The following is a 12,529-nucleotide window of genomic DNA, read 5'->3' on the forward strand; positions in this document are numbered from 1 at the left end:
ACTCAAGATTAACTCAAACATGCAGGAAAATACAACTCTGAGTAAACTAATGATATGGAAACAGTGTTGAAACAAGGTTACCAGCTTGTTATGGTTGATTTTGCACTTGTCCCCGTTAACCTAGTTTTCGTCACTTTGATAATATAGGCAATATTATATATGTATTGAATGTGAATCAGATATTGACAATATAATGGGCAAGAAAGTGTGATTTTATTATTCCAGTTTCCTCTATTAATAGGAAACACTGCCCAACCAAACAGGTCACATGTATCACATATATGAGAAACACATCTTTAAATGATCTTTAAAGGTATTGGAGCATTTGTTAAAAATAAAATTAATATGCAACATAAAGTAATGACTTGATTTATTAAGGCACTTTTTATTTTTTTAAACAAATTCAGACATTTCTATCCTGTATAACTACTAAGGCTTTTGTAGCATGTTTTTCCTCATTATAGTACACAATAAAGTTAAATAAATAAAAACAAAAATACTTCATTCATTCATAATTCCATATGTTTTCAGGGGTACACTAAGCAGTATACAACCATCTTCCCAAAAATATTTTCCACGGGTTAGGGGAAAATTTGAGCTTTAAATAAATACACTTTTAATTTTTTTTAAATAAATAAAATCATGTTGTTGTTTACAATGGCATCTGAGATTCACAGTACACGTCGTGTCCTGGCTCCTCCTCAAACGTAACTTTGGCATCATCTGCATCCAACTAAAAGAAAACAGCTAATTAGTAGATAATAAAGGTGTTGTACTATTGTAAAAGGCAAACAAACACATACACATTTCATCTCCCGCTCGGTGAACATTCGTCCCGTCATGAACATTCGTAGTGGGATGGTGAGGATGAGCACAAAGGGAACAGCAAGGGACAGAGGGCTGGATTTCACGATCCACAGAACGGCGAGGCACACCACCTGGATGGCTGTGAAGAAGTGCATTCGACCTGTGCCCACCTGAAATAAACATTGAAAACATAAAGATAGAAGAAAGATATTTTGTTGTGTTGAAAACATTTACGGCATTTAAGTGGCTGAACTGAGAACTAGAAAATATGAATTACTTTAATTGGGGAATGAATTATTCTGTATCTATGCATAATACATTCCTATGTTGTATCCTTCAGCAATGTATCATTTCCCCTCATTAACTGACCAAAGTTTGTAGAATGGACCTAATTTAGATATTGAAAATCATTGGGATATGTGCTGTTACGCACTATGATATCAACATTATTGCAATATTTGAATATACTTTTAGACACAATAATGTATATATTATATTAAACTAAATATGTTCATGGTTTAGTCTATTCGTCAAACTCAGGAAAAAAAATAATAACTTAACGGATACAAAACCAAGGCTGAATCAAGGCTAAGTTAAACTGAAGAAGAAATTAAAGAAATCTGCCTATTTAATTTTTTTTTTTCCATTAAAAACATTACATTTGTGTCAGTTGGAGGAACTTAGTGTTATCGCGATTTATTTTGTTTGTTGCTATATTGATTATTATCATGCTTTTGTGGTATATTTTCCAGACCTAATTTTAACAGTGAATGGAGCGTGCTGTTTCAGATTCACGCTGTCTTTTTTTTTACATGATGTGTATCTGTAATAAATCCATAAATCAATTTCTGAATCACTGCCATTGTAAACATTTGGGTCTTTAAGGTTTCGCCGGGTTCTTACTCTGGTGGCATAGGGCTCATTCGGGTGATATTTCTTGGGGATGAAGAGAAGCACCACGCGATCCCACAGTTGTATGCCATTGAGAGAGGTCACTCCCATGTAAAGGAAGATTCCAAACAAAGCTGCCATAGGGATCAACTTCAAGATGGGCTCCATAAGGATAGACAGACCTGAAAATTAACATAGAGTTCAAAAAGGTTTCTTGCGCATAATAAGTAACAAAAATGAAGACAACTTACCAATCAATAACGCTACCAGGATGCCACTGACCCTCTGTTCCATCACCTTTTCGATCATTGGTTTGGGCCCTTTGCTCATCACAGTCAGAGCGTTGGCGTGCGTGACCGAGCGTACTGTGGCCGCACTAAGCCAAGGCACACCGAAAATTGCACTGAGGCCGCCCATTACCACCAAGAGAAGCAGGTCAAAGTGGAAGCCCGACCCCTTCAGCATCTTCCTCTCTGGTTTACTGATGATTAGACTAGAGGGAAAAAACAAGAATACTGCTGAAATGGAGCTTGTGTTGCATTTTGTTGTAGATTTTACATTTTCAGATGGAGGGCAATGACAATAACTCAACTGGAATGCATCTCGTTGGTTTTGGGTTAACAATCTCAAAATATAACCACTTTAAAATGCAACAGTAAAACATTATTGTTGTTTATTTGTGCTGATTGAATTCAATAAATAAGGTCAAAACTATTCATTTTAACTTGCCCTCCATCTCAGATTAAAATGTTGGCTCTAGAAGGTTTATGTGTTACCCACGTTGTAATCTGAGATTCCAGGAAAATAAGAATAAAAACAAGAATTGCCGGGACACAGCAGGCAAACATGACCCAAACAGGAAACGACTTGTGCTCCCCGAACGGGTTAATCAGCCATCCTCTTTTGGCCGGGTTGGACACCATTAGACCCTTGGGGACAGTCAGTTTCTGCAAAAGAACATACATATTTATTTTACCATGTGCATCTGCAAGGACAGAAAAACGCTTCTCATCATTTGTACTAAGGGCTAACCTGAGTGTAGGTGTCGTCAAAGTTGTAGTCTGCAAGAACCATAAGGAAAATAGCAATGGGCACACCAAAATCACCAAGCAGACGCCTCACCTGTAATGTGAATTCAGAAATACAGTATTAAATGTAGACCTCTGAGGAACTCAACAATGGGCGGGGACTTCTGGTTCTAGGAGTAAAATACCAATAACAACCAATGTAAATATACCAATGAGTTGAAGTAAAATGTGTTGAAATGAACATGTACAAGACTTGTTTTTGGTCTGAGGGAGTCCCCGGCCACTGTTGGGCTCCATAGTGCGGTAACTTTAAGATCAGGCAAAGAAAATGTTACCTTCCCAGGTAGAAAGGTGCCATTTTTAAACTGCCGTAGGAAGAATGCAATGAAGAAGCATCCGAGCATGAGGAACATGGACATAAGTGCAGTGTTGGGATACGGGGGCTTAATGGTTCTGATGATCACAGTAGTGTTTCCAGTAGCATTGTCAAAGATGACGGTCTCCTCCACCCTCGGCATCCAGGGATTTTCCACAGATGCATTTACATGGTCATAATTTAGTATGAGTGGATGGGCCCTGAAGATCTATAGATGGAATCAAATCAGAAAATAAAACTGAGTGCGGACCAGTACGAATTAGTGCGCGGATGGAATGATGAGACGACAATGAGTTACCCTTCCGAGTTTAGCAAAGGTCTCATAGATGAAGATGAGTGAGATGAGGATGGAGAAGATTTCTTGCGTGAAGCGAGAGATGTAACGCACCAGGAAGCTGCCCTCGAACGCCACAATGACCACTACGATGAGGATCAGCCACACGCCCACCCACACTCTGCCGACAATATACTCAATTTCTTGGGTCTTGCAAAACTGAAATATACAAATAGTAAATATATTGACGAATTATCGGTCCACCATTTCACAACAAATAAGAAAATAAGGAATATAGTGATAACTTACTGCATAGAAAGCCTCCTCAAAAAGTAGCAGCGGCCCGGAGAAGCCAATGACCAGCACTGGCTGAGCGGCCAAAAAACAGAATATGATGCCCTGGATGCTGGTGGAGATGAGGAGCTCAGACACGCCCATCATGTTGTCAACCTTATCCGCTGCAACGTAGGAAAGTCACAATATCTTATTTTAGTGTTACAATTAGGCCTAATTACTCTATCAACTTCAGTAAATAATAGATGCGGGTCAACATTTATTGTGGGTAGTTTTTCTTAATATTAGGGGGGAACCTTTTGCTCCTTTTGTCTTTTTCCGATAAGATTTGAGCTATATATGTGATATTTGAATAAATAACTTGAACGATTCATTAAAGTAAGATTCATTTCATATTGCTATTTATTTATAATAGCTCATGTTTTTAATCATATTGTACGTTCAGATTTTTTAGGCATAAAATTAGTGTGAGTTATTATCGTTTAGTGTCTGTATTTTATCCAGCAACATATCGCAGTTCAAAATGTTGTTATTGTGACAGGCCTAAAATGATTGTGAGAAGAAACATTTAGTCACATATTTAGACATATATCAAACTTTCTGAATGATTAAGTAAAGTTAACAAGACACAAACAACCAGATAAAAATGCACTTTACATATTGATTAACTTTTTTGGAGTATAGATTTAACTAAAACAAATTATCTTATTATTGTTAACAAAGTCTGAACATTATGAAGGAATATAACGTGATTCAAACCTAAAAGTCCTCCAAAAGTGATGGCAGGAGACAGAGCGGCAAAGAAGATGAAAATAACCGCCGAGAGGACCTGGGCGTTAAGAGCGTCGGTCATGTCGCTCTTGTAGTATTGGTAACGCCTCTTTATGTCCCGAATCATCCCACCAAACGGCCGATGAGTGCGGGCCAGCGGGTCTTCAGGTGGAGGTACGTTACTAATAGACGCTAACAGGACAAAATGGTGTTATTAGTGAACATGATGCATTCACTTCATTCAGGCGTGATCTTTTTGTTTCTATTTCCCTACAAATTTTTCTTACTTTCTTCGCATGAGTCATGTTTACACGGACTAAAAGTATGTGGTTTGAGAGGACGTACGTTTACGAGGCTTGATGTCCAGGCAGACTTGTTCCTTGGGTGGGCCTCGCTCTTCCAGTATTTTCTTCTGAAAGTTGATGATGGAGCTGAGAGTGGCCTCGTTCTGTATTTCAGTCGGAGGGATGACGATGCTGCAGTCCATGAAGCCAGTCACAGCATCTGTCAGCTCACGGGGCGTTTTGGCCCGTAACGCTGTCAAATTAAACACCTGGAATTAAAAAAAAGATTAAGTGTACATTGTCGGTGTAATCCCTCATTCGTCCAGGAATCTTCCATTGTAGAAAAAACTTCAGAAGAGTCATTGTCAATAAGCGAATTTAGGCCGGGAACTCAGATATTTATACTATTGGGCTGGACTTACCACAGAATAGTATAAATATCTGAGTTCCCGGCCTAAATTCGCTTATTGACAATGACTCTTGGATGAGAATCGAAACGTCTAGTTTTTTCTAAACTGAGTCCAGATGACTACAACTGAAGCTTTTTCTACAATTAAGTGTACGTTCATTACTACAGTTGTGTCAATGTGCATTTAGTTTGTTTTTGAATTTTCTGTGTATTTGCAATGTTTTGTTGGTGTAATCCCTCATTTGCCCAGGAGTGATCCATCGCAGAAAAGGTTTTAAATGTAGTCACCTGGACAGCTCATCATTTCTCAAATTTTAGCTTCTCAGACCAGTTCCAGACAAAATTATGAAAATATTAGGGAGCTGGAATTGCACTGCCAACTTGACCACCCTAACTAGATTGGACATGACATGTGAATTTCTCTATTGGGAGTGATAATATTGTTGTTTTGTAAAATTTTAACATCTGTCTATGGTATATAATCTATAATGAAAACATGTTTAAAGGCAGCAAAGAGAACAGTTTAAAAATAAAGAGGAACAGAACTTGTACTAAAAAAGGGATACATCTGTAATCGTGTGGTTCATTTCCCTGTGTGCAATCGGGACATCCATTTTCATCAATATCGCCCATCCCTGGTGTTTGACTAACTTTATCCGCCATTAAAGCTGCCATAGCTCGTCCCGTCTCGTGGTAGTTGATGTCACTGTTGCTGGGGCCAATCAGAATGAAGATGAAACGCACAGGTCCAGTGGTGTCCAAGGTCGACTCCAGCACCATTGCTTCTTTAAGGCGCACAAACATAATCGTGGGCTTCTCCAGGAAGTCCAGCGCCCCTGTGGAAAAGAAGGGACGGCTTGAAAAATGTATACTTTTATTTCAGTAATTCGATAACTACTTTCAACATTGAGACCTCACCTACTAAAACCATAGACGCTTCAACACTGTCAGAATCCTGTTTCTAAAAAAAAAAAGAAGAAGGGATAATTGTCTTCAGATATTTATGATTAATTAGAATCTTCTTTTTTTTGTTTAGCCAAAATAACAGGAAATGATGGGTAGTTGCACCTACTCTCTCCTTCACTGCAAACTTCTGCAGGTCTGTCCCTTCGGTCAGAGCCTGGTTCTCCGGGTCACTAGACGGACTACAAACAGATTTATGTCATTGGTACGTGCACCAAAGACACAGCACCCGCAACGACAGGAACTCATTAACAATGTCCTGCATGGGTGACTGGAGCATGTGGGTATAGAATATTATTTGGTAAACAATAAATGTAAGGACAATTACATTTGAAACCATGGGTAAACAAAAGAATGTCACGGTATATTTATAGTAGCATGGACACATATGGGTGGCTAGGGAGTTTTGACAAAAGTGTAAATTTTCTACAGTAAGCAGCATGACACATAAACCGGTTAAAATAAAAATCAGTTGTAACTTTCTAGTGCGATTTGTGATTTTCTGATCGTTTTCATCTGGAATTTATTTAATAAAGGATTCGGTTCATGTTTCGGCTGAAATATAAACTGATGAACTGAGAATCAAAGGTGTTTTAGTTTGGAGTAGTCCAAACTAAAATTAAGTTAAGTAGAGCAAAGTAGGTTTTAGATATAATAAGACCACGGGGTGAGAGGGAGATCAGTTATCTGTAGATTACATTATATTGCTTAAGAAATTGCCATTCAAATTACAAGATAAATTCAATTGTGATTGATCTTGCGGCTTTCATTTCTTACATGATCAAATATTTCTTATTTGAGACACGCTTTCTTTGCGTGATTGCATACAAAGGGTTTCTTCTGTGCACTAAACAGCTTAAATAAAAACCTTTGTTGGCAGATTTGTGGTCAGACAATGATCCCGTAACTACATGTTCAGCCCTCACAACAGTTACAAGTCGCCCCATTCAACTTTCTTTAAGCAGAATCACAATAAACCTCCTTGTGAGAGCATCAGCAAAACTCCTAAATGTAGGTCATTTTGGTCTGAGTCATTGTTAGGTCTGTCCCAAGACATTTACCTGTGGTTTTGAAGCAGAGCCTTGAGCACTCCATCACGATCTCCAGGCCGTATCTCCTTTTTGTTTACCAACTCTTTAACCATTTTTTCAGCAATAGTGGCCAAACTCTGCTCCTCACAATTGAAAAGGATTACCCCTGTAAAAAAAATATATGGCACTGACTGGATGAGCGTCAGGCCAAAATAATTTCAAAAGTATAGTTTCAATTAAACTTACCTGTGTTCATAGTACGTCTTATCTGAATGAGGCTCTTGAAGGTGAGAAAGGAAATATGTGAAGCGGCCCAAACCCCAGCCTGGGGGTCGAAGCTCTCCTCGTAGCCCACCCATCGCCCCGTCTCCTGCCAGTACCCCTCCTTCTGGTCCTTCATTGGCTCCTTTAGCTTCACCTTTAAGACCAAAAAATAAGACTAATTTTACCAAATGAATATGTAAATTAGACCTTGACATATGTCCCAACATGTTGAGGGGACTGAGAGTGAAACTGGACAAGAGGCTGAATGAATAAAAGGTGCACCTCCCACAGGTATCTTTGAGGGCTATGGTCATGAGGTGATGAGTGAGTGGTGGTTTCAGTGGCCATGAACTATTTGAGACGGTGTGTCACTAGTGAGCCACAGAGCCAGGATGAATAACTGCATTTGTAGTTCTTAACAGCATTTGTTTTGTTTTGATAAAAGAGTCTAATGGTCATTTTTGGAAGGAACAAAATAATCTGAAATTGTACTAAATAACAGCATTAAGGGTTGAGATTGCTTTACATTTTAAAAGGTTATATAGGTTATAAAATGACTAGACTATTTGTTTTGGAAAAAATATTCAGTTGCTGCAGCTCCAATAAATATCCAAAATACAATAGAAACACATCATCCGTTTAAAGCCACTCAAAGCGGCGCATGCGCAATACACATTCACTCTATTACCGACCATTAGCATGTTATGGCTAATTTAATCAGAAAGCTAAATACTACGCTTACATTGATGTTGCAGAGGTTACTTACATTGCTCGTGTTCCGAGAAACATTTATCAGCAAACTTAGAATAACTCATTAAAAAGCGTGTCTAATTAATTAAATCCTATGAAATGGCTGTCATCTCCTCAGCATTGAGAGCTAAGCTAGCTGCAGCCATGGCAACAGCTAGCATGGGACAGTGATGAAGTGAAAAAGGTACGTGTCCAGGGAAAAAGGAGGCGCGCTTGTGGTTACTGTCGTGCCCTTGCTATAATATAACTTATAGCCTACTTTCATGGGCCCTGCGCCTGGGGGGCTCCAGTCGGTCACATGGGGCCGCGCTGCTTTGGCTGTGAATGGCCCCTGGGTTCCGGGATGATTTCCACAATGTTCACATCAAAGATCCATTCAGAAATGAGTAACTGTGGGAGATGGAGTCAACCTAATGCAATCACGTCTACTTTACATTTACAAACAGGGAGCAGCCATTTTAATCCTATTATTTAGGCTATGATGTCATTAAAATGTAGTCTATAAAATGCTTGATGGACTAAGGCTCCATTTTATTAAAGAATTGCAAAATAATCTAAACACAAAGTGAACCTTTCACTTGAATTTGAACTATGGACTGAAAGTGCCATTGCACATTTACAGGTTATTTATTTTATTATGTAGTATTAACAGGTAACTTGTGTATAGGTTAGTGTAGTAGTTTATTGTAGTAATGTATTAATTTTAAGAATAAAAATAGTTGAAATGGTGATGATTTGCTGACCCAGTGCTTTTTGCTTTCATGTTCTGATCAGTGTTTTGGTTGTGATTGTCCAAATGTCAAATTCAGCATAATTCTTGACATGACATTAAAATAAATGGAGGATCAACACAGACACGACTTCAGTAAAGTATCTTCAATGTGTCTGTGTTATCTCGGTTTGAAGCCAGTGGGGGAGTTGTCTGTAACAACACATAAAGTTATTTCCAAAACACACCTGTGACCAAAGAGAAGAGACAGATAAGACGCTGGACGAGACATTTGTATGTCGAACATGTGTGGGCATAAGTGAAGTATCAAGGGCTGTGGATGTGGGGTGTTATACAATTCACAATGTATCAGAATATGGACAGTAAATCTATATCAGTAAATCAGGTGCCATGAAGCATCTACGCATTTCATTAGCCTCATGTGAGAAGCAACATCTAAAGAAATTAAACAAACAACCATTATGTGCAAAAACATCAAATAGGGCTCAATGTGGATCAGTGAAGTCTGTCGTGGTCTAAAATATTGACAAATGAACCCTTTCCCTTCATTTCATGTTGTATTGTTGGGTGCATTTCATTCTTGTGCTTTTACGGCAGTTATCAATTTTGTTGCCATCAGTCAATTCAGATATGCAAATTAGAATAGCTTACTCTGTATTACAAGTGGAGGAAAGCAATGGAGTACAAAAGTAAAAGTACAGAACTCAATTAGAAAAATGCAGGTATCAGCCTCATTTATAAGTGTTTGCACCCTCATTTGATCGTGTAAAATAATGTAATTTAATGGAAGATATATTGTCTTTGCACCCCTTTGAAACTTGGATGCCCCCTCAGTCAGTTTGGTCTGGACCCGTGCCTACATTTCCCCCATAAAGACCACAAAAGGACAAATATAATATCTGATTGAATATGTAAAATCAGATTGATATCACGATAGACTTTTCTTGTCTTCACGCAGCCTCATGACGGTGATAGCACAGGATTACTAAACTTACGCTGCATATTCTAATACTATATGCCTATACCTAACATTTTCTTCAGGCTTGGAACTGGTACATAGATTTATGACACAGATCAACAGTATTTTAGAGAAAAAAGTGGTACAGTTTCAAATAATTATGCCTTCTTTCATGGTTTCTATTATAATAAGTGGATACTGCAGTCATTCATTAACCTATGTTCCATCCATCTAAATCTAACATTAGCATAATAACTGTGTAATATGTTTCCTCTCAGTAAAATACAAGTCTGTCAGATCATATTTTCTCATGAAGTCGAAGTCGTTCTGAGTGAGGTGCTCCTTACCTGTGTCAGTGTCCTGCAGCAGTAACAGGTGTGTGGACCAGAGAGGCAGTAAGCATGACTTTATAAACAGTGGCCCTATAAAGACCCACACTGCATGAGAATAGGAAGGGCTAAAATATGCGTGCACAGTCTCCAGTCCTATTACCTCTGCCCCATGCACACCGCAAGCTCCAGTGTTCTCACCCAAAATATTGATAGTAAATACAGTACCTTGGTATGTGCAGGAAAACTGTCTTAGTCATTATCCAACCTGCATCTTATCCTTGCATTAAAGTCTGTGTTTTACAAGAAAACAGGGGCTTGGGTTTAACCTTCAAACTTTACCAAAACCTAAAAAATACCCCAAAATAAGCTGTGATGTAGATAAGTAGATTAATTAACACAAACATGTATTTTTTTAAATTATTATTAAGTTAACGGAACAAAAAACACCTGCAATTAATAGATACGTGTTTTGCCATTCTGTAGAATGTACCAAAACCTTTAACAAACCCACTAGAGGTGAAAAAATCATTTGTCTGAGTAAAAGTTTGTAGACTATAGTTCTCAAATGAATGTGATTGAAACGCAAACTGTATAATATTATATTTGTGAAGTGATGTGATGTCTTTGTGTCTCACCCTCATCAAACAAGTCACCTCTGCGTTATGTGTATATTATGTAATTGGATAGTGATAGTAATATCCTGCATCACTCAACAGTAATTCATCCTTGGCCAGTCAAAAAGGGGACACCAGTGACAGATGACTATGTTTGTTTATCAGTACACTTATCTGATTTATAGTTTCAGCTTTGGCCTAATTCATGAACACATCGTGGAAGTTCATTATATCACATGAACTGCACAGATAAAACATGCACAACAAGCACCTCATTGTTACACTGTGTTGTAGTATTTGCAGGCAGTGTTGTAGTTGTAGTCGTAAGTAGTCACACCGGTCAGACGTAGTATGAAAGGGAGGAATAAACGTTTACTACTCCACATAAAGGGATTTACCACTGCTGCATGTCCAATTTGCATTTGGGCAAAAAAGGCTCTGTATTGGATGAGGAGTGTAGTAACTGTTCCAGCAGAGGGCAGCACTATATTATTAAATGAAGTTGCAGGTGGAATTGATGTTGGCTGCAGTTACTATGAGGCTGCAGTTACTATGAGGCTGCAGTTACTATGAGGCTGCAGTGCATTTTGTAAGACACGAATTACAGTAAATATACATTAAATGCGTATTGATCTTATTGTCTCTTAGGCATGTCATTGTAAGGGACACACCAAACTACGGGCTTTCTTAAAGGGGCCATTATGAAACCCTGCTACGTTTCAGTGGTGTTCCTTCATCATTGTCTTACTCAAAGTTGTATTTAGATTGATTTCTGCATTTGAGGCTCGAGTGGTCAGAAACGTCCTGTTTTCCCCTACCCCCTACCCTTCCCACATCCCTGTACTTAATTGTGATTATTTGCAAAAATGAAGACTCTGTGTCATAAATATTTAGTTTAGAGATGTTCAGTGATCATTCTTCTTAAACACACATATAAACCCATTGCTCGTTTTGTAATCTCATTAAAAAGAGAATCCATTCTACAGTTTTGAACAGGAAGTCAATATTCCTGTTTCTATTACTAAGCCGTGTTAGATCAATATTACATTTTGCAATTAACAAAAATGGCAAACTACTTTTGTTGCAGTTTGGAAAATGTATAATACGTCTCTTTTAGAAATAGTCAATACATTTAAAAGTTTGTCATCTAGACACCACTCTTAGATGGATGAGGGATTACATTGGATTTGCTCTCTTAAATATGTCATCATGATTTTTCATAAAGTCATACAGGCCACACTACTGCTCTGTAATTGGCCGACGGGCTTTTTGTTGCCCACATCACTGGCAAATGTAAATTGTAATTGTAGTATTATGGTCCCTTTAGCACTATGGTGTGCTCATGTCTGTGTTAGAATTTGCTGTCAAATTGCAGATTTGTGTTTGGATTTATGGTTAATACTTGTAATTACTGGGCCTATCAGCAAATCTCAATGTCTTCTCTGTCAGTATCAATAAACAAAGGTGAAATGATATCTTCACATTAGCCTCTGCTTCAACTCCAAAAGCATGATTGTAGTCCGTTGAGAGGACTTTAAGCCATGACATTGATATGTTTAACATTAATAAGTTTGTGGAGCCAAACCCAGACAAATAACAATGATTCAGTGTTCAGCTGTGATTCAGTGATTCGGTGTTTGGAATGATATTTAAACAAATAACAGCTGAGATTATGACATATGATCTTCAAGGACCTCAACATTATACTGTGCATGATTACAAATAGCCTAGTAATCTTGTCGTGCATTTCGCA

The 12,529-nt window shown here is 38.2% G+C and overlaps 1 protein-coding gene across 2 annotated transcripts; it reads right to left on the minus strand.

The window, feature by feature from the left end:
- Positions 1 to 621: 621 nt before the first annotated feature.
- slc4a1b (solute carrier family 4 member 1b (Diego blood group)) lies at positions 622 to 10,317 on the minus strand. 2 transcript variants are annotated; one of them, XM_072456350.1, is made up of 17 exons: positions 10,178 to 10,317; positions 7,375 to 7,546; positions 7,159 to 7,294; positions 6,207 to 6,279; positions 6,053 to 6,089; positions 5,786 to 5,970; positions 4,787 to 4,994; positions 4,430 to 4,633; positions 3,686 to 3,834; positions 3,401 to 3,595; positions 3,062 to 3,310; positions 2,731 to 2,820; positions 2,479 to 2,645; positions 1,950 to 2,191; positions 1,711 to 1,880; positions 804 to 977; positions 622 to 733 (listed from the first exon to the last, which is right to left on the minus strand). In XM_072456350.1, the coding sequence occupies exons 2-17, from the start codon at positions 7,526 to 7,528 to the stop codon at positions 653 to 655; spliced, it is 2,514 nt and encodes an 837-aa protein (XP_072312451.1). In that variant the 5' UTR covers positions 7,529 to 7,546; positions 10,178 to 10,317; the 3' UTR covers positions 622 to 652. The 2 variants fall into 2 exon arrangements, with proteins under 2 accessions (XP_072312451.1, XP_072312450.1); XM_072456349.1 differs by having other exon boundaries at positions 6,053 to 6,095.
- Between the last annotated feature and the right edge of the window lie 2,212 nt (positions 10,318 to 12,529).

This window comes from Eucyclogobius newberryi, unplaced genomic scaffold, assembly GCF_026437365.1.
Source record: "Eucyclogobius newberryi isolate DKJ021-1_F unplaced genomic scaffold, fEucNew1.0.hap1 SCAF_20, whole genome shotgun sequence".
NCBI classification, from domain to species: Eukaryota; Metazoa; Chordata; class Actinopteri; order Gobiiformes; family Gobiidae; genus Eucyclogobius; species Eucyclogobius newberryi.